This window comes from Accipiter gentilis, chromosome 8 (genome assembly GCF_929443795.1).
Source record: "Accipiter gentilis chromosome 8, bAccGen1.1, whole genome shotgun sequence".
Lineage (NCBI taxonomy): Eukaryota > Metazoa > Chordata > Aves > Accipitriformes > Accipitridae > Astur > Astur gentilis.
The window spans coordinates 2,048,468-2,070,615 of record NC_064887.1 but is presented as its reverse complement, the minus strand read 5'-3'; the positions used below and the strand labels follow the sequence as shown (position 1 = coordinate 2,070,615).

At 42.8% G+C, this 22,148-nt stretch overlaps 1 protein-coding gene across 5 annotated transcripts; it reads right to left on the bottom strand.

Annotated features, from left to right (window-relative positions):
- Nucleotides 1–376: 376 nt before the first annotated feature.
- On the bottom strand, nucleotides 377–20,137 carry SERBP1 (SERPINE1 mRNA binding protein 1). Of its 5 annotated transcripts, none has more exons than XM_049807379.1 (10): nucleotides 19,602–20,135; nucleotides 16,167–16,329; nucleotides 15,089–15,226; nucleotides 14,876–14,971; nucleotides 14,219–14,293; nucleotides 11,688–11,865; nucleotides 8,442–8,489; nucleotides 5,728–5,901; nucleotides 4,678–4,716; nucleotides 377–3,411 (listed from the first exon to the last, which is right to left on the bottom strand). In XM_049807379.1, the coding sequence occupies exons 1-10, from the start codon at nucleotides 20,005–20,007 to the stop codon at nucleotides 3,355–3,357; spliced, it is 1,374 nt and encodes a 457-aa protein (XP_049663336.1). In that variant the 5' UTR covers nucleotides 20,008–20,135; the 3' UTR covers nucleotides 377–3,354. The 5 variants fall into 5 exon arrangements, with proteins under 5 accessions (XP_049663336.1, XP_049663340.1, XP_049663337.1 ...); XM_049807380.1 differs by having other exon boundaries at nucleotides 2,567–3,411; nucleotides 14,876–14,947; nucleotides 19,602–20,134; XM_049807383.1 differs by lacking the exon at nucleotides 14,876–14,971 and having other exon boundaries at nucleotides 19,602–20,137.
- Nucleotides 20,138–22,148: the final 2,011 nt, after the last annotated feature.

The window sequence follows — 22,148 nt, the reverse complement described above, 5'->3', positions numbered from 1 at the left end:
AATTGCCATTCGGAACTTCACATAAAGTCTTACTCCAACTTGAAGAGAGAAAAAGCATCATTAGCAGGACAACCAAACTTTTATAACTCCTACCTTAAAGTCTCCCAGCAAGGGCAAATGACCCGTTTTCCCCACAGCCAGGTTACATCCCCCTCAGCAAAAACATTCCATTTGGCTTCTCTAGCACAGCACCCAGCAGAGCGAGGGACTTGCCGACCACTGCGTCGGGGCACCCGGCACTTGCTCAAACACAGCCCAAGCCTGGCCAGGAGGCTGTTACCAAGCGAAGGCAGACCAGGCCAGGAGTACAGAATGAAAGTAACACGGCCCTTGTAATGATTTTAGAAAAGAAGCAGGTTAGCAAATGCTGGAAGTGTCAGCTTTAGGCATATGTCCTGCGTTTATTAAAACAAGAGGCGTGGCTATGCATACCAATCTCCATGGGCAGAGTCATTACAGTTAAGAGTGGTCTCAACTCCTCAAACTGCAAACACCATATATCCACACTGACTTCTGATGTTTCAGAAGAATTTATGTCCCTTCCCACACAGCTCACACTTGCATTTATTAATCAGTCTTGTTTCCTCCCAGCATCAGCGGCAGTCGATCTGTAAGATGAACTTTCATGCTCAAACCTTGCCATCGTTACATTCAAAAGCCAATTTGCATCCTGTGCTTCCCTCTGTTTCTCTCCAGCTTTTTCTGCTCTCCATCTTTTTCAAATTTTAAAAGGTCTAGTCCTCTGGATTTGGCATGACTGCAAAAGTAGCAAGCAAGAGGACAGAAAATGTTACTGAAGAGCAAGCTCATTAATCGTAAATAAGCTACTCCAAAGACATCTTCCCAAGGCAAAGTCCATTCCTGGCAATGGAAATGCCTGGGTACCATCACCACAGGCAAGACTGGACCTCTTGGGGCAGAACCTAAATGAGACACTATTAACCTAAGTGGTTTCATCTCCATGTGTTTTCATGACATTTTTAAAAGAGCATGAAAATAAACCTTTATTTCAGTTAACACCCACCAATATTAAAGATATATGTTCACAGTTTTAGTTCTTGACACAAATGGACTGAAAGAGGCAAATTTACATCTATCGGAACAGCAGACGGACCAATTGTTAAGTACAAGCTGTCTTAAAAATCATACGTGACATGCCATTTGGGAAACTGCTCTATGCTCTAAAGCAGGAGAAGGGGAAAGCTTCTGACCAAGTCTGCCTAGCAGGGCCCCAAACAACTGCCTGGCTGGCCCAGAAGTCATCTGGAAAAAAAAAAAAAAGCTGAGTGGCAACTGAAACAGCAAATATACAGTTTGTGTAAGGGGGAGGAAGGTCTATGTCGCAGAGAAAGCTTTTCCATAAGTGTGTTTCTGCATATCAAGGCATTTGTTTAATTGTATTATCCAAGGTGTCCCTAACACTGGAACTGCAACACATTCTACCAAACCACAAAGGGAGAAGGGAAGAGGAACAACTAACTCAGTGCTGGACCTGCAACAGTCCCCACACTGAGCACCTGTGTGAGATCAGCTCAGAGTCAGGAGAAATGAACCAAGAGATTTTACCATCCACTGTTTGAAAACTTGCCTCCTTCTCACAGCCTGGTACTTTAAACTATAGGTGAGTGCACTAAAAAGTCTAATCCAATGATATTAACAGTGGTTTACAACAAAAACTTTTGTAGAAAATAGTTCAGATAAAGCAAGCCAGCTAAACACCACAATTAAGGAGTCTGATATTTCATATTCAAAGGTCTCCAATATTTTTTGCCTGTCCTGTACAGCTTTTAAAAAAATAGGGCGTTACCTTTTGTTTTCTATCTACCTAGTTAAGAAACTACAAATATGTTATAAGCTGTCCAAAGTGTAAAACATTAAATAAAATGAGAAACCTGTTTCTAGTCTCCTAACAAATGCTGCAGATAAAAACGCTAAGAAACCCTCGTTATTAGTCGTTCTCTCAACTCCTTTTGTGTCCTGAAGTGGTAAAGTTCCTGTTCACAGGGATTAAATTAAACCTATGGCAAATTTCTACAGGGGTGGAAAGGGTTTCTTACAATCGCTCTCTGAAAAACATTCATTTGTCAACTAGCAATCAGATCTCAAACACTGCACAAATCCAGAACAAAACTCTGACGGAGTGGTTAAGTGTTGGGGGTTTGTTTTGCGTCGTCTTGTTGTATGGCGCATAGATTGCAATGTCCCCATCTGAAACGGTAAGCCAAAACTCCCTCCTGCCAGACCCAGCCAAGGCCTGCGGTTTCTTCTTCAGAAGACCTGCCACTGTCAGAGCAGTGCTGTGGATACATCAGGTACTGATGTACTCGTGTCAAGAGGCTGTGCTGCTAAATTCCACGTCCCAGACGGAGTCCAGAAGGACTGCCGGAGCAACAGCTACCACCTTTCCCCACCTCCCAGCTCCAACAACAGGAAAGGTTACTCCAATCTACAGGGTATACCCTCTCAAACAAAAAGCATAGGTAATTTAAAAATTTTTTTTTTTTTGCCAACAAAGCATCTTGTTCTGTTGAAGGGAGGAGGAGGGAATAAAGGTAAAAAGCATGAGTGAAAGGTGTAATACATTGATTTTAAAAACTGTTTAGACCAATTATCCACACATCATTGCTGGATCAATACACAGGTATTTAACTATAAACCAATGTGCTTTGAATCTTTTTCAAGTATCTGGTATCAATTTTGTATAAAGATTTCGAGTAAACAAACTACCAAACATAGATGAAAAATGACTGGTTTTCCAAGTCTGAAATTAAGCATTAAAACTAAAGTACTCCAGGAGTTAGTATTCCATACAGCACTAACAGTCTGCCAAATTAAAATTCCACATATTCCAAAAGACCATGGGCTGATAAAAATCTGCTAAGCAGGAATTAAGAAAACGGAAATAGTGTGCAATAATTAAAACCCAATTTGTAGTTTGGGGAAAAATGTCTAAAATCCTGAAATAAAAAAAAACACAAATGAAGTGAAAGCTTTTAACTGGTACACACTGTTCACACCTATATTTCAAGTTTGGAAACGCATATTTTCAAGCAGCAATACAAAAAAGTATCCATGAAGAATGCATAATCTCTGAAAAAATTATGAAAACATCCCTGCTACCATTACATTTCTAAATACAAAACTGACTACCATATTGTTGCTTCTGTGTAGCGAGAGAAGTTCATTTTCAAAACAGATAAAATTCAGTCTTTAGGTGTGAATGGTATGAATGACAGTCTCTTTTTTTTTTTTTTTTTTTTTTTTTTTAAATTTCTTAGTTGTTTAGGATCCTTAAGCATGCAAGCCTCGGAGAGGAAGGCCCGACGAGGGCAGGGTTGGCTTATGACATCCAGTTTAGGACAGAGCTGGGAAAGCCTCTGGGTCATCTACATCAGGAGCAGAAGCACTTGACTGAAAGAGAAACATCAGAAAGTTATTACCTTCAGCGGCACCAAGCCCTACCGTGTTTCTAATTCTTCACACATTACCAAGTCCTTCCATTTGCCAGGCAAACACAGGCTCAGCACACAGCTGAGCTGGGCAGTGAGAGATGTTAGGACCGCTCAACTGTGGGCACAGGCTGGGGCCCAGCCAGCGGGGACAGGGACAAGGTTAAGCCTCTGTCCCTGTGCAGACAGACTGGGCAGCATTTGCACGGGGCAGCTGCAGGCAGGGGGACTGCTGGCACCCGAGACAAACGGGGCTGGGAATTCTTCCTTGTAAAAACTACTTTAACCTGAACCCTCTTCAACAGGGAAATACCAGGATTCAAAGGAGTACACAGTACAGCAGAGTCAGCAGTCTAGTGCTGGACAAATTACTACAAGAGCAACTCCCCCCCCCCCCCGCCCATGATAAACAGCACTTTTTATTCCAAGAAGGACTAGGAAGTCTCCTATACTACTTTTTGAATCAAAGCTATCTGAAGAGGCACTACAGGCAAACAGACCATGTCTGTGCATGATTATCACACAAGGTTACAAGTACATTTCTCTTTCCCTTCCTAAATGGATCCCTACATGTGGACCTATGCTATTCTACTAGCACATAACCATCAATTCTTACTGAGGGACACAAAAGTTTTACAGAAAAGGCCTGTTCATAGCACAAATGAAGTTTCACACATTTAGTTTTTCCCCAGTCACAAACCAGCTGTTGATAAACAGAATTTTTGTGCCAACCTAGCCCTAGAAATTCATACATTAACCAAGAATCTCCTCAGTGCTTCCCAACAGTTTTTTTTAAAAGGCTCTGTACCACACCTACAACAGTGCTGCCATGAAATGCAGAAATTAAATATTTTAGAATACTTTAGAAATTCTTCACTTTGTCCATGAGGGATGTGGAAGAGAGGAAGAGTAGGAAGAGCCAGGATAGTGGAATTTCCTGTAAACGTATTCATTTATCAAGAGATATATTTAAACCGTTCCAATAAAAGCTGTATCAATACCTGTAGTGTCTTAGTCTTGCCAGAGAAGTACCCAGCCCACAAACTAGAGTTAAAAAGTAACAGCAGGGTCTGAAACCTATAGCTTTAGCATCTCCATTTGCTCATTACACAAAAGCAGAAAGCAAACTAAAAAAGCCAATGCACTGCAGGAGGGGAGTTAGTTTACAGTCCCTGCAACAGGAGGGCCTTTTTCACAGGTAATGTAAGTGCCAGCAGAGATCACCAACCTGGTTGGGTGTGTGGATCACATCAAACTCCTTAACCAACTGGAAGGAAATAAACAAAGTCAACATAAAATAAGCTGCAGAAAAGTTTTTAACTACTTTATGACAGCATTCTTGAAGAAGGAAGATGCCATATTAGTGAAACAACTCAGAGCAAACACCACCACCATTTAATTTCAATTCCTTAAAATTTTCTCATGTTGGTATCAGGAAAGAGCTTTCCAACTAATAAGCCTAAAACTTAAAGTGATCCAGTGTAAAAGAGAAAACAAAACCAGTGTCCTAGAAGAGACAAAAAAGATCAAGTCTGGTCTATGTGAAGAAAGTCAAACCACACAGACTGACCTTATTTTCTATTGAGTAACAATTTGATTAGATGCAGTTAAGCCAAGTAAAGTGATCCATATCAAATCAAATCTTTTCTGTAGCTATACTATGGTGCTTCGACTTTACATGTTCTCTCCCCAACCCCATTCAGTACTTTTCCTGAGTACTTCCTTGGGGCTTTAGGACCAGGAGGAAAAAAAGTACTGCAGATGAGGAAAAACCCAGAAAGAGTCCTATTTCGACATGAAAACTCTAAATTCCTCAAATTCAAGATATAACATGCAGCCGTAAAACCAGTCTTTCACCCCCAACAGGTCATAATGCAGGTACACCGCCCTGACTGTGTCTGAAAATAACCGCTCTAGCACTTGTGGTTCTGCTCTGGCACAAACAGAAGCATCTCACAGTACATTCAGATCTGTCCGTACCAAAGAGTCACTTTTCGGGTTTAGATACAAAGATGGGCACTTCTTTTTTTAACCCAACCTACTCCACACCCTCCCTTTTTTGCGTTTAACAAGAACACTGCTAAAACATTTATCCTTTTGTCCTAACAGTAACCTAGTTTAAAGTAAGCTTGTAAGAATAGGACATTTGGTTTTAAAACACTGTGTTTGTTGTCAGAGCATCTCCCCCAGAAAGGAAACACCTAAAACTCTCTGTATGAAAATCCTAATAATAACTGAAACTAATCTCCTTTGTAGATGAAAGCTGTTAGCTACTTACCTTGTCACTTCTGCCTCCACGGCTGGCCCTGCCACCACGTCCTCGGCCACCTCGTCCCCCTCTGCCACCACGTCCGGGGCGGCCGAGGTCTCCAAAGTTGATCTCCAGCTGGGATGTAATATCATTTGCTGGCTTGCGGAAGTGGTGATCCATTACAGAGTCCTCAGCATGAGCCTGAAATGAGCGTTTCTTTATGAGTAAGAACAATCACCAAAGAAACATTTTCATCTGTAGTTGCACTCTTACCACCACAGCATATGTGTTCGCCTCCAAACGTACTCCCAAACTGATGATTACCTTGATCGATTCAAGTGAAAAGGTAGTGCAGGAATTGTTAGGAATCAAGTTATACCACTTGTCCAGACAACCAAACCACATACAGGTAATCAAATAAGCACTTGAGCAAACAAAGGTATTTTGCATTTCCAAGACAATTCAAGGAAGCTCTAGAGTTCCTTCAGAGGAACACGTTTAGGCTTATCTGAGACCAAACTATCACCAAGCCAGTAGAGAACCTCATTTTCTAGCATTTCTCTTCTTCTCACTTCGTATCCTGAGAAATCTTCAGGTTCTATCAATTCATTTCATTCTTTTTAAATACTTACTTGGTAACCCATCTTTATTTTTCTCAATGGGTATTTTACACTTTCTCATTTGCTTAGCCCTGTATAAATATTTAAAACAAGGCAGATGGCAAGAATCCCTTACTGGTTTGCATTAGTCATAACAAACAGCAAACGAGGCATAACAGATCAAACACAATGTAACTGAAGTAGCTAAAACATTAATGCTAAAACAGAGAACCACTCTCACCAATTACACTAAAAAATACAACTCTCACCACCTTTGCCATGATACAACATTCTCTTACAGCTGGCTGGTTCCCAGTGCGTTCACAGTGAGAAACCTGAGCCTCGAGGAGCACAGTACACACCGAAGAGTTATGTCTAGCACCATAAATGCTACTATTCAGCACATTTGAGTATTTAAAATTGTTACACACTGAACACAAAAAGAACCAAGTGTTTTTAACGTAATTATTTTTCCTGTTTTGCACAAGTAATTCTTCCATGCGGTAAGTCTGGTTTTGGCGCCTATGATGATACACGAAATGTAAAACTGACCACACTGGATCAGACCAAGGGTTTATCTCGTCCAGCACTCTGCCTATTACAAGGCCTAATCATTATGTTTCGGAAACATGGCAACATACAATGCTTTCTTTTCCTATAAGCCCCAAAACTTCTAGCACAGCTTGCTTGTTTTTTTCCTACAGAAGTGCCATGTGCAACCTGAAGGCTCCTGACTAACTTACTTTTCTTGTGGTGTAATTACACAATATGCTGACTTTCAAAGGCAACATATTGTGCAATTAAGCCCTATACCCTTTAATTACCTATTGTGGATCCTTCATAAGGTAGCCAATGGATACACAGAGGTCTGCAGTCAAAAGGCTGAAAGCTGCTTACAGGGATTTCTTGAGTCAGTCACAAGCACCATAATGTACAGAGCCATAAACAGCCTTCTCCCCCACCAATCTAATTACCCCTTTACGTGCCCAGCTGTACGTTTGGCCTCCACAATGTCCTGCAGCGGAGAGCACTGCAATTTAATTAGGCACAATGAGAAATACCCCTCCATGCTGCTTTATTTCAAGTATATTTCCACTGGGATGTATTCCATGTGACAACTGGTCCTCATCCCACTCCTGATTTTATAGATTTGAATTGTATACCCTTCCCCCAGAGATTGCTTTTCCAAACTTAAGAAGTTTGCCTAAGCAGTTATTTTTCAGAGAAAAGTCACTCCATACCTCAGCCTGATGAGGCACTACTCAAATGTAAGTACACCAACAATCTGTAAAACAGTACACAGTACCTCTTCTTTATGGTTTTGATTCCTTTCTTATGACTTAATATTTTATTTACACTTTTGATCACTGCAGGGTACGAGATTATATTTTCAATTTAAGGGAAGTCATATGACATTCTCTTTTGTGAGAGGTAGTATCTGTCCATTTCCTTCCCTACACTGTTATTGCTTAAAAAAGAAACACTGCAGTCTACCAAAACCATTGTATTTTCACAACTTTGGTTTAACCACTAAACCAACAAATAGCAAATTCTACATGTAACCCAATGATGTCTTTAACCAATGTAACTAAAGCTAATTTAGAACACCAATACAAGACTTGGCATATTCTCCTCATCCTCTTCTGTCACTTAGGTGATGGCAGTCAGTCACAGAGATACCGTACAAATTGCTTATTCTGAATCGCCTTTGGAGGCATTTAATTTATATGTATTGGCAACTCTCAATAAGTCTTCTGATCTATAATCGATAGCTTCTTGAAGGCATTGCTGCACTTACGGGTCTTGGGGAAGGCTGTCAAAAATTAAGAACAAGCTACTAGCAGACAGGGGACCAAAGCAGACAGTGAGATATGGAAAAATAACAGCAACAACAAAAAATAAAAAGACTCATGATAGAAGCATTTATGATAAGGCTGGAATTCAGCTCAATTAGGAGCAAGGGTACTAATTATGAAGGGTCCTATATGGTGCACAGTTAGACAACAGGCATGGACAGAAGAGCTCCATATTGTATCTACTTGTATTCTCCATTTTTGTGACTTCTTAATATCTAGACCTTCATTTCAGAAGGGGCTCATATTAAAACACAGGTATTACCAGTTAGATATAAAGGATCAGTACCTCATTTGACTCCAGCAGACTCCCCTGCATTTCTGTCATCGCCTTTGTCTGATGAAAGTTGCGTGTCCACGCCAAAGTGACAAAAGGAACAAAGGGAGAAAACAAAAGGAAGAAATGAGACTCAACTACATACAGAAACAACAGGTAATAAGGTCACATGAACTTGCTGGGTACAGATGTCACTGAGCACATGAAGCAGCAAAAGGATGAGATCAACAGCTGTGCAAGCATCCAGAAAGACTAGAGGACAGACTACACCACAGGCGTGGAGACAAGAGAAAGCTCAGACCGATACCAAAAAAGTTTAACACAAGCTGCTGGAAACTCTAGTAGAGACGACGTGTGCAGCCTGATCCCTAGCACACCTCGATACATCAGGCACACCGTGTACAGAACTAGACAGATAAGAGGGTGGGATGTTTAAAAATACTGTTAATGAGAAAAGGTTTCTGCACAGGCTGGATTCAAGAGTGATTCCTCCAAATTTTGAGGAGATGAACTATTCTTTTCCAAAACGTATTTCACAGTCTCCATTTGCAACCTCCTTTAAGGAAGCGATTAGATTAGCAAGAAAGTTTGAAGGCACAGGAAAGAGGCATGGCACAGCAGATAGAGAGTAGGAATTGATCTACTACGGGGGTATCAGTCTTTCCAGGAGACTTGCATCCAACTTTTTGAACAAATTTTAAGAACTCTCCACAATGTAACTCCTTCCCATTTTTTGTTCAGCTGCACCAGCAGAACTTAAAAGACTCAAGCCACTAAACCAGCTGCAGAGAAGGAAGAAAGATCTCTCTTTGATGGCACAACCCAATCTCCTGGAAAGAGTCTCATTAGACTAGGGCTGCCAATACACATGGATTTCATATTAAACCAGCAAGAATCCACGACCAAATTAAGAGTTCATTTTTATACAAAGTATCACTTTCTAGTAATTGCATAGCAAACGTGGAAAAGAGGAAAGACCTCAGACAGGGCCAAGTTTCACCCCTCAGTAAAGAGTGCAAGTCAGAGGAGGAGGAGGACAGCTCTTTCACAAGACTAAGGCAGATGAACAGTACTAGATCCTCATACTCCCTTTTCCCACAGACTCCTAGGACATTCTCCCAATGTCACCCAATGAGGGTGATCATCACAATGCTTGAATCCAAATTTCTGAGAAAATCTGCTGGGGCACACTGTGATTTTTCAGCTGTAAGAGTACAGAAGATCTGGGGCTGAAACACAGAATTCACCTATAAACCAAGTCACTTCCACACATCAACGCCCTTCTTATCAATAAGAATCACAGAAACCTTACATCAACCTTAATTTCATGACTCGTAAGTATGTCCAAGAGGACAAACAGAAAAAGAACAGCAGGTGATTAGTAGGTTTTGTTCACAACTTCTAAATATTCCACCTTCTAAACCTGCTCACAAAAGAGCCACAGTGAAGGGTTTCCTAATGCCTGTATTATAGAGCTATTCTGCTATAATACATAGCAAAAAAAACCCCACGCTGCTTCCCCTGGGATCAGTGAACAATGAATAAGTGAAACGGGGAGAGACATCTGCTGGGCATACAAAAAAAGCAGGCTAAAAGCACCTAGATTTAAGGCAGTTTTGTTAGTATCTCACTTCTGTGCTTATACATCAAGGAGGTGTTAAAACATCCACCTCATTTCTTTGAAGAGAAGTTAACCAAATACACCTCAAACAGAACAATCTACTAATTATGTCAGTTCTTCCATGAAAGTAATTTGATTAGTTATTCTCATTGTTTTCATCTGGGTTTTTGAGTTAACTACCGATTCATTTTTCAAAAATACAGTATGGCTCTTTCTAGCTTCTGAATTACTCAAGAGTACCACCATCTTATTATACTATCATACATGCAGGTATGTTGAAAAAGACTGTCTTCAGCTGAGTCAATGCCAAATAAATCTGCTTCGGAGAGACTGGGGCTGGGGGAACTTGAAGGACTACAGGTTTAGTAAATTTTGGTAAAGCACATAAAAGAATATGTTTAAACAGAATTACATAATATACAGCAACATTAAGTCTAACTCAATTTCCCTTTTCTACACAAGCCAGAGAAAGCAGTATTTAATGAACACTTCAAACACTGAACAGCTTAAAGTAAACAGAAAGATATGCAATCATTTAAAGAACTGAACTACCTTACACAGCAAGAAAAGAAAATAGCACGACCGTCACAAAGTCAAACTCATTCCGAGTTCAATGAGATTAGAAATGGAGTTTTCATTGGGAAGTACTGAATAGTGTCTCCTCATCTGTATTATGCCCCCAGCTTAAGAAAAAAAAGCTGGCAAGGTGCAATAAAGCAGACATACTTATTAGAAGACCAAACAGCATATTATGTACTATTTAGTTACTTCAAAGGGAGTCAGAACCATCTGGTACACAACATTGCAGGCCACAGATTAACAGTGGGCCACTTAAGATATTACAGTGTTAAAAACTAAGATTAATGCAGCCCTGCATTAGAAAACAAGAGCTCTCAGCACCTCCCTCCCCTTCTGAAGTGAAGGAGTATGTCTCTCCTTGCCACTCTCACTCTCTTGGAACAGAATAATTAAAATTTTGCAATGACTGAAATGAGTATGCTTGAGAAACTACAATTTTAAAATAATTCTACACCAACTACATGGAATATCACTGAAGCATCCAAATGTATTCCACCTGGTTTCTCAAAACCTTCAAGGGCACTTGTCTATACAATACTATAAAATGAGAACATACCTAGGTTACAAACTTAAGATACAGAGTTTAGATATTAAGGTGTCTGAGGCATGACCAGTATTTCTTCAGCCTTCCATCATGTTTAGCAAGCACCATAAATCTGTGTACTGCATAAGACTGACAAGAGATGCTAAATAACATAAGCTTCCGTTAAAAAAAGCAAATAAATTTGGTATCGACAAACTTTTTCTAAAATGCTCACAAAGAGACAGTCCACCTGCCCAGATGCAGCAGTATTGCAGTCTGATCTCTAGATTATGTGACGATACACACCAACATAAGGGTACAGATCAACTGCTAAAACTAACCATAGTAAGAATGGCTACTTACACTACTGCGTAACTGCAGTTTTATTAAGAGAAATGTTCTTCCCACTTTATAAACTTTTAGCTACAGGTCAGCATCTCAAAGAATAGAGTCCCCACTCCAAGAAGTGGAATATTTCCATCAACAGAAAAACCTATACAGTCTTGATACTAGCAAATATTGAAAATCACTTTACCTCCTCGCTCTTTGACTTGTGAAGAACAAATCCTTTTTTCCATTGCCCATCAGCACCCTCATTTGGTTTACGGATGTTGAACTCAACTTTTGCACGATCCTTACTTTGAATAGCTTTCCACTCATCCAGGGTCATTTCCTTAGGACCTTCTTCCTTAACTTCTTCAACCTCATTCTCTCTGCAGTGAATTCATGGATATTATGATCATGACTTAGAACTCAATTCTAGACACAACAAATTCAAAATCAGTTGTTAATCAGCATCAGATTTTAAAAATTCATCAATTATTTAGCAGTTAAGAGGTGTATACAAAAAAACCTCACTTCCACCACTCAGAAAGCACACATGAAAAATCATCTCCTTTAGCCAGCACCAAAAAACACCCAAAAAAACCAAAACCCCAAAACACAGCCAGACACCTTTAAGCAACTAAATGGTAAGCACAGCACAATAAATGTTAAAATTAACACTGACCCATGCCATCTATTCTCTGCATTAATGACAATTTTCTTTACAAATATGAAAGCCCAACTTCTGCAATGGACTTGTTTGGAGATTTGTCCCCACCTCTCTCGCAAAGGTTCAAGTTAAGGCAGTGAGAGAGAACTTGTTCTTACCACAATTTTCACGCTTTTTATTTTTTTAAAAACCAGAATTTAATCAGCTTTGGATAGCCTGCTTCCTTTACTGAACCAAAGACAATTATTAGTTTCCCAGCTAACTGAAACAATTTTTACTTTCAGCTAACTTGAAAAAACAACAGCATACAACTTAGTACTTGTGCAATATATCACCTCATTGTAAATCTTTGCTGCCTCTACCTTCTGCCAAAGAGCTACTTTTAAGTAAAACACACAACCACTATACTCAATAATAGATCATGTTCCAACTACACAGGCAGTCAATCCTCTAGTCATTCTTCAGTGTTTATGCAACTAAATTTCTGATTTATAGAAAACTAGTGCCATATATGTGCAGCAGAAAGATCACGAAAGCCTCAACGTAACAGAAAAAGTCTTCATTTTGTAGCCATTAATTTTGATGTAATCATGAAAAGGTTTTATGTAAAAATTACTGTATTTCAATTTTTTCTCATTTTGTAGGACAGAATGATTTTTGACATGGTATAATATTCAGAAGCACTTTTTCTGTTCAAGGCAAAGATACTACCCCTCAGTATTCTGCACATTTTACTGCAGTAAAAGATCCATTTAGGTTAGAGATCCACACCAAACCAGCCAACCTGAAAAACTAACCCATCTAAAGATGCTTTTCTATAAAGATAACTGATGGATTACAACAGATGTGTTATGCTTGAAACCGAGTACACGATTTCTGCAGATTTGAGGAAGAAGAAAAAAACCATACAAATAGCCTGCAGAATTTTGCAGGTAACTGATCTGCACATGGATGGGTCAGTATCTGGTCAAGCACCAGGACACTGCTACTAACCAAGACCCAGGAAATACTGCAGACATGGCAAATTTAGTATATCCACATTTCCAGTAAATGTAATTTTTTTAAGGACGAGCTAGCTAGCATTTTCTGTCCAATGTTCGAGCTGTAATTCCTTAAAAATTCTCATACTACTTCTGTATACAAGATGACCTTAACCTTGGACCACCACAACCTTGGAGAAGTAACAGTATTTAGTCTTTTTTCAGTTAAGCTAAATCCGTATCTTATTCTCTACGCCGCAGTAATTGTAGCCTCTCTACTGCTAACCAAAGTTATTAATGAGGAAATCAAGCTACAGCAAACTCCACATTAGAAATCTCGTGCAAACAAGTATTTCAAAATTCTATCTTATCTGTTTGCCATTTTCTTTTGAATCCACCATGAAGCACGTTCCTCATTAAAATACAGTATTCTATTTTACTAAGCTACCATAATAATTTGTATCACATTTTTACATCAACTGTTATGTATCACTACTGCTCATTCTGCTTCTCTAGTTACTCTATTTCATTCACCCAGTCCCTGGTTTCTTCTGTAACAGTGTCCAAGCAGAATGAGAAGCAATCAAGTTTAACTTTGAAAATTGCCTGCATACACAGAAGCTAGACAACGGAAGAGATACAACCTTTCTTCTACAGGCTAGTCACGCAGTCTGAACGGTTGTTTTGAAAAAATGAAGTTTAAAAAAAACCTGCTTTGCACTGGCAGAAGAATCTTTTGTCCCTTTTTCTTGGTTGTTCTACCTAGTTATGAGCACAGATGCTTTTGGATTGGGTACTTCAGAGATGCAATCCTGAGACCCTAAGCATCTTAGAACCGATTATTAATAACTAAATCTGAAAGTGACCTAAGAGCCTGCATGACACTAATGAACAGTTTGAAGATAACAATTTTTAGACATGCAGTTTTTGAAGAAACAATCTTTCAGCAGCACTGTGGATAATTTCATATCTACTGAAGAAAATATAATCTGGGTTTGGCAAAAACAGAAGTAGGAATAAATATCGGAGGTTAAAGGCAAAGTAATACCTCCACTGAAGCACTCAAAGAACATTAAGAGGGGTGGTACTCACTTATTTTCAGAATCAGCAGGCGGATGTTCCTCTCCCTCTGGCGTTTCCTCAGTGACGGCTGACTGATCCAATTCACTGCAATTACATAATGTTTGGAGTTTTGTTTTTTTAAAAGTTCATCCCTATTTAAAGCTACGTAAGATTAATGACCAAGTTCTATAGCAGATTTACACAACCCACTCTTCTTTAAAAAAGATTTCATTAAGGATTGGCGCTCTCTGTGCCTTTTAAATTCTATGCTTTCCACCTTCCTCATGGTTTTCCCCAACACTTACTAGTACCCATTCTGAAAGCCTCCCGCTGTACCTTGAGACACAAAATGGATCTGGGTATTAAAAATACTGTTTTCAATGTAATACTTGTAAAACAGCATGCTTAACCTGACCAAAATTGTTAAAATTAAATTGTTCTATTTTTAGTAAAAGCGTTGTTCAAAACCCAGCAGAAGACACCCACCCCTTAACAGTGAAGCCATCGCTTATGTTACAAAAAATTGCTAGTTCCCTAAATTCTGAAAAGGCTGCTTTAATAGTGCAGCAAAAATTATCAAAAATCAAAGGCAAAAAGGCAGCTAAATCTTTACATTTTGCAAGCCATAAGAAATAGGATTTATTAACATTCTGCTAATAGTTTTCTGAGCAATTACAGATTACTAACGTTAGCTCGTCTTTGACGGTTCCCCAGTTGTGTGATCCACTGCCACCACGCTTGTCCTCATGCTTTAGGCCGCTGAAATGTGAATGTGAAACAGAACTAACAAAACTGAGTTAACATTATAGTGTCCAGATACAGAAATCCAAAGGCAAATTTTAAAACTTGTATGAATTGTAAAGAATAGCCAAAAAACAATAGAAAAAGTTAAAGACTTACGATCTATCGCTGCCACTATGTCTGTCAAATTCACGTTTGCCACGAGAGTCAAACCCATCTCCTCTGCCCATTCCGCGGCCGCGTCCACGTCCTCTTCCAAGTCCACCACGTCCACGCATAGGTCGGTCAATAATGGGTCTAGCATGGAACAGCCAAACATGAATATTTCGCCTCCAAAAATTCACAGCATGGTTTTTAAGGTTTTCTTTTTCTCTTTTGAGAATATTGTTTGCTTACTTTTCCTTTGACAATTACTGTTTGTAACTGTGTCGAGGCTCTCATTTCAATGCCAAATTATTACACTGAAAAAACCCACATACATAATGCCTGCACTTTAGAATCTGGAAACATATGCTCAGAAGGATTACTGTTCATTTGCATCCTCTGGCACTAAATTCCGAAATTTATTGTTTGTATTGTGTTACATAACTAGCTGATACTACAATTTCAATTTAACACACATTCATCCAACTTACTTTTAAATGGATTTTAGCTTTGGCTACTAAAATATTTGAACACTGCTTTCCGAACACTTGAGTTCTGGACCCCTCATGATACCCGAGACACTTTATAAATCCTGCCTAGATGCAAGATGTCTTCACCACTTCCAGATTTGAAGCCACTGCAGCCCAGGTGTAAACACCTACATGGACAAACTTTTATTGTCTTTAAGTCAGCCATATGGATTTAAGCAACAGCTGTAACAGCAAACAAATCTCATCCTGCAGGCAACAAGTTCCTTACCCAAGCTATCTGCTATAAATTTAGAGAGGTATGGTGGGTACCTTAATGATTTAAACTGTATTTTCAGTTACACCAATGGAACCGTTCACATTAGGTGACTCCCAGTCCAAAACTTGAGTCAAGTTTGTAAACAAAATCATGGAAAAGGAAAGAAAAGTGTTATGGTCTGCATGACATATGCTGCTCTTGTGACTGACAAAGAATTTAATTCAGTCAATTTAATTTTGATTCAATCAGCTGTTTGTTTGCTTTTTTAACTTAGTAGCAGAAGGCAGGACAGCCCCTTCCTATCAAAGCTAACACAGTTCTTTGTCACACAAGACAAAATTCTTACTTATCAACAGAAAATTCTCCTCCTTCGCCTTTCTCATCAGCAGGTTTATCAAAGCGGCGCTCACGAGGAGGTCGTCTCTCCGGTCTCCTGTCAATAGGCTTGCCTTCACCCTGCTGTTGCTGCTGCTGCTGCTGATCAGGCCTCCTGCCAATACGTCTTATCCCTGAAACATCAGGCGAAACACATCAACGGAATGTGGAGCTGCTCCCAGAGAGATACTGACTCTAACACCGTAAAACAATATTGAAGGTAAGCCGGAATTGAAGTTTTTCTTCTAGCCTTGTGACTAGATAAACTGAGAGACTATACCTTTATAAAAAAGTCCCTGTAGATCATTTGACTCTTCTTATTCACATTTTTACGCAGCATTTCAATCGAATTGTATTTTGTACAAGCGTATATTCTTACAATATTGTAGGAAACAAAACCTGTCAGAGCACACAATACATTAGTAATCTGTGTTAAAATGACAGGGTCAACTTTCAAAGAGGGATCACGGTAAGCAAGATTCCTTTATTCATTTTTCTCTGAAAGGTGCTTTTCAGGTAAAACAAGTGGTTTTTATTTTGATGCACACCAAAACGAAGTCGGCATCGCTGCGCTGGACCCCAAGTCCCTGTGCTTCATCCCACCACGCTCTTCTTCCAAACTGTTTTGGCCAGCAGTACTCCCCAGGGCAGGGCACCCTTACCCAGACAGGTGCCACCTGCATCCCCATGAGCAGGCAGCCCCATACACTAGGTACTGGTCAGTGACTAAATGGCATGTTCATCCACACCAATCCTCGCAGTCCAATACACACGCTCCCTGACAAAGGCTGGCCTCCTTGTGCGCTTACTTGAGAATACACAGTGCCACTGAACTGGCTAGCATTCCTCTCTCCCTTTCTATGCCTTCTGAAAGTTTGGGTTTTTTTAAACAATAACTTCCCATGGGCATTATCTTCTTCACTAAGACATCTGAAGGATCTTCAAATACAGTTTTCTTTTCCACCCATCTGAAAGGCCTGTTTACTCTTCTTTAGAAAGATCTGGACAAACACATTACTCCTTTGTTATACTATTTTCCTGCCAAAACATTTAGGGAAAAAACACTAAGCAAACCACCAGACTTGTGGTTTGTGAACGATCTTTTCAATTAAAAGCTGCCTTTTTTTTTTTTTTTTTAATTTTTTGAAGAAATAAGTTCCTGCCTAACAAGCAATGTCACATTTGGGTGGGGCTAAAGAAGTTACAGTTGTAATGATATCCAAGCCAACACACCCACATGAACAATGTCTTTCTTACCTTACAAGCTGTACTTAACGTGAAGCTTGCATGACATACATTGCTTGCTAAGTAGTCCTTACTCCCTGAGGAAACACAGGGGTTAAACTCACCAAGATTTACTTTGAAAAGGACTCAAACTAAGGACAGACCATTTAATTTTAAGAGGTAGAGCTCAGCAAGGAAAGGGAACAGGCCAGTGCCACACAGGAGGTATGCTGCAGAACTGGAATGAATAATCCACGTCTTCTGAATTTCAAGTTCAACACCATGTGCTCAGAAAAACCTGGTTCCCAGTGAAGCCCAACCAAAAACACAAGTTATTTCTTTTTCTTAGTATCACAAAGCTTTGAACTGGTAATTCACCAGCCAAAAAATCTGCACCTCTACAGAGTAGTGGAATAGTTTTAAACTGCAATACGTTCACACAGAAGTGCGCACGCTCGTCGATACCATGGCATCGAACACCTTTATGATGTTAGAACTACTGTCCCCATAACGAAAAAAAGTAAAATAAACTAAAATAAAAAATAAAAATTGAAGTTTTCAAACTGGGAAGTGACTTTGTTTACTACAGTGCTCTGTACACACTGCTACAAAAGCAGGCCTGACTTTCTCTGTTTCACTACTATAATAAGCCACGAAATACTTTTTTCATACTGAAGTAATGCTTGTTCTTGAAAACAAATGTGAAAACCGGGAGGTAAACATCGACTGCTAGCCCTGCCAAAAACCCTCTGCATTCTCTTGTGTCGGCCAAAGACACTGCCCATGTTTCAGGTTTACCTCCCGAGGGACAACACCATAATTCTGTATCTGACTAGTACTTCCAGAGGACACTGGCTTAGCACATTGCCACTTGGGACAAATTCTTGCATTCCTCACGTGGAAGAACAACTCTCAAGTGTTGAAGTACAGAATATCGGTAAGCAAAGAGTACCGTAACACAGTTCCTAAATTCTGCTTCTCACAAGGTGTTTTCAAATAACATTTGGGAGGCCCACTTTCTAAAACAACGGTATATTAGAACTTTTTCTTCCTTAAAAAGCATAAAACGTGGTGGAGAATCATTTTGCAACATGCACCGCAGTAAATGCTGAAGTATGAAGATGCTTTCACATAGCACTGTGCTCTTCCGAACCGGCCGCGTTTCTGAAAAGATCGTTTCGAGTTAAACTGCAGTGAGCAAGTGACTTCCTCACCCGCACGTCAAGTGCCGTCACCACACTTTGATGCATTTCAAGGGGGCCAGTTTAATCAAGAGTTCTGACCAATGCGACAGTGCGCTGAAGTCTGTGCGCGGCACAACTGCCTGCGACGGGATGGGACGACATGCGTGCAGGACAGCTATCCCTCTTCGTGCAGAGCTGCATCCTACTAATTACCTTGCGCAGAGCGTATTCGTTTAACCTACTTACACTTTCTTTTTGCAACAAAGTTTCCCGCGTGGGACGTCTTACGGGTCTACACAAACACGGCTGAGAATTCGCCCAACCCGTTATTAAAAGGCAGACCTCGCTCCTACCAACGCCGTTCCCTAGAGAAACGACCCAGGTGAACGTCGAAAAGCCCAGGGACCGCCAGGCACCCCGTCCAATACCTCAGGCCAGCCGAAACGCCGTTTAAGTTTAAGGATGCGTTGCTGGCGTTTCTCCAATTCGCCTTAACTCTCCTCCTCGCCGGCAGCCCTCCCTCCTCCGTGCCCCGCCACCCCGGCACAGACGCCCGACTCCATTTTGAGCGGGCCGCGGGGAACACACCGCCCGCGGCCACGTGTGGCCGGCTAAGCAGGCCCTGCGCGGCCGCCGCTCCTCCCTGAGCGCCGGCTAGCCCGCGGCCGCCGCTAACGGGTGTCCCCGTCCCCCGCCGCGGTCCCCTCGACGCGGGCGTTCCCGGCCCGGCCTTCCCCGCCATGCGCTTCCCCACGTGGGTGCGAGGCCGCCGCGGACACGGGGCTGCTGCCACCGAGGACGAGGCCTCGGCGCTGCCCGGGGCTCCGGCGCCTTTCCCGCCGCCGCCGCCGCCGCCTCCTTTGTGCGCGGCGGGACGAGCCCCCGCGGGGCGAGGGGCGGCCCCTCGGCGGGGCCGGGCCCGGCAGCGCCGCGGCGTTCGGCTCGGCTCCCTCCCCCGCCGCAGCCCCCCCGTTCCCCCACCCCGCTCCGCCGCTCACCCTCCTTCCGCAGCGGCGCGCCGGGCTGGCCGCTGCCCTCCTCCCGGCGGTCGCCGGGGCCCCCGGCGGAGGCGGCGAAGGGGGGCAGCGGGTTCTTGCGCTCCTTCTGGGACTCCCTGCGCAGCTGCTTGGCCGCGCTGCCCGGACCGCCGCCGACGCCGCCGCCGGCGCCCGCCTGGCCCGGGCCGCCGCCGCCGCCGGCCCCGACGGAGGAGTTGGTCTGGGCGCCCGCCGGGCCGCCGCGGGCCCCGCCGCCGCCGCCCCCTTGGCTCCCGCCGCCGCCGCTCTCTTTCCTCCGGCTCTCGGCCGCCCGCAGCACCTCGAAGGGGTCGGACTCGTCATCAAAGAGCTGGTCGAAGCGGTTGGTGACGACGCAGCCGAAGCCCTCCTGCAGGTGTCCGGGCATGATGGGCCCCCGTCGGCGGGATCCTCCTCCGATGCTGCCGGGACCCCCCCCCGCGCCCTAGCTCGCTGCCGCACAAGATGGCCGGCCCCGAAGAGACCCGCTTCTCTTCCGGCGCCGGGCACATCCGGGCACCTCACCCCCGCGCGGGGCACGACGGGAATGACAGGCGGCCCTCGCCCGCCGCCGCCCGCTCCCGCCCGCCGAACTACAGCTCCCGGCATGCCCCGCGCCGCCATTGTGTGGGGCCGCCGCCATTACCGCCGCCGCCATTATCGCCGCCGCGGGCGGGACCCGGTCGGGTGGGGTCCCTCACGGACCCCGGCGGCTGCCTGAGGGGGTTTACCCGGGGGGGGGGGGGGGTGCCGAGGGCCGTGGAAGGGGTTTGCCGTCAGCGGTGACATCAGTCCTGACGCCATCAGCCTCTTTTTTTTTTTAAGCGTCTTTCTGAACTCTAGGCCTGCGTGTCTGGCGGCGGGCGCCATTCGCCCCGCTTCCAGCCTGCTCTCCCCAGGAGCCGGGCGCCTTGCCTGTGGCAAACCTCCTGTCAGGGCCGCGGGGGATCACGGCCGGCTCCGAACGGCCCGGCGGCTGCCCTTCGTGGGGAGGGGGGAACCGGTCATGTCAAGGAGATACTGAGGAAAAAAACGGGGGAAAAAAAACAATCCGTTGGCTGCTTTTTTGTTTGGTTGGGTTTTTTAACAAATTCCGCCGTTGAAGTGCCACAAACCACCGGGGTGTACGTAGAGCTTATTTAAGGATTAAATAACGCAGGCTGGCTGCAACAGAGCTGCAGTTTTTAATTAGCTGTTAAGACACTTGAAGAGCATGCTGATACGCCTGAGTGAAAGCATGACCCGGTCACCAATTTATGCTTTCATACTTGCATGTATCCGAGTCCACGCGCTAATATGCGAAACCACTGAACACCTCACTCTGTCCTTCTTCACCAGCTTGTTGCCTTATACAAATAGGTTAAAAAAAAAAATCTGGAGAGTGTGGAATCGCAGACAGACATTTTGGGTTTCCCAGCCAGTGGGACAGCCACGTGCGAGCCAGCGCTGCGCTCCCGCTCCGCAGGGTTTGTCCCGTGCTGTGGTCATCAATGGACCCGCCATCAGATCCGTCGCGGACTGGGGGAGAAACACCCTGTGCCTTGTACGTTGAAGGTTAGAAAGGTGATGCTGCCATGGTGTTTGATTTGAAAGGAAAATCGTTCTTAGGTCGTGATGGTGAAGATCGGTGCCATGAGTGCTCGAAGTACCTTGCACACGGAGGCTGGGCAAGCACGAGCATGGACGCAGACCTTCCGTCGAGAGATCGACTTAACGCAGGGATGCGTTGCACTGCTGAAGATACAGAGCGGTTTTGCATTCAAAACCTGTGAATCTGACACTTCTCGCTAGCATTAAACTGCGTTTTAAAGCATGTCACTGAAGGCAACTTCAGTAGCAGCGGTTTAAGAGAGTTGCTGCTATAACCAAGTAAAGTTGCTGTTTCAAAACCTGGCAGATTTACCTTGTTGTTAGTTATATAATAAAATTTCCTACTTTCATTTATGCTCATCTAATTAGCAGACATACACAATTAGAAGACAGTATCAAGTGAAGATGGTAAATATTTGCAGTATTAATTAGTCTTTAAAGTTCTGTTTATAGCCAGTGGGAATTATACCGAGAGATTAAAACATATTTGGCAGGCACAGATTTGACATGTGCTTCTAAAACACTCTTGCCTATGCTCCCAGTTTCTATCTTTAAATAAGTTGTCAGAACTTTTGGTACCTGTTAGCATAATTAACTTTATCCTCAGCAAGGATAGTATTTCTAATATTTGCCTACTCCAAGAAGTTAGGCCACTTTAAATAATTGCTCTAGAAATTAATTTCATTACATTTGCCCAGTCCTCGAATGCACGTTGCCCATAAATTGGAGACTCCACAAACCAATTGGGTTTAAAAAGTAAGTCCACAGTTTACCTTCTTCTAGATTAGCTGAAAATTGTTTTGGTGGCATTCATTGTTCTTCACACAATGCTTGTTCAATACCAACTCTTTGTATTTACGTGGCAGGTGTTTTCAGGAAAAGCCGTGAACCCATTTCAAGCCTCCTGTCCCGTCACATGCACTGAGGCTACATTGCATC

Bases quoted from the DNA above. Each gene is read 5' to 3' on its own strand.
- SERBP1 (XM_049807379.1), bottom strand. From the start codon at position 20,007: ATGCCCGGACACCTGCAGGAGGGCTTCGGCTGCGTCGTCACCAACCGC. The intron at 11,866-14,218 runs GTGAGTACCACC...AATTCACTGCAG, and splicing joins CCTGCTGATTCTGAAAATAA to AGAGAATGAGGTTGAAGAAG. The intron at 8,490-11,687 runs GTAAAGTGATTT...AACTTTCATCAG, and splicing joins ACAAGTCAAAGAGCGAGGAG to ACAAAGGCGATGACAGAAAT.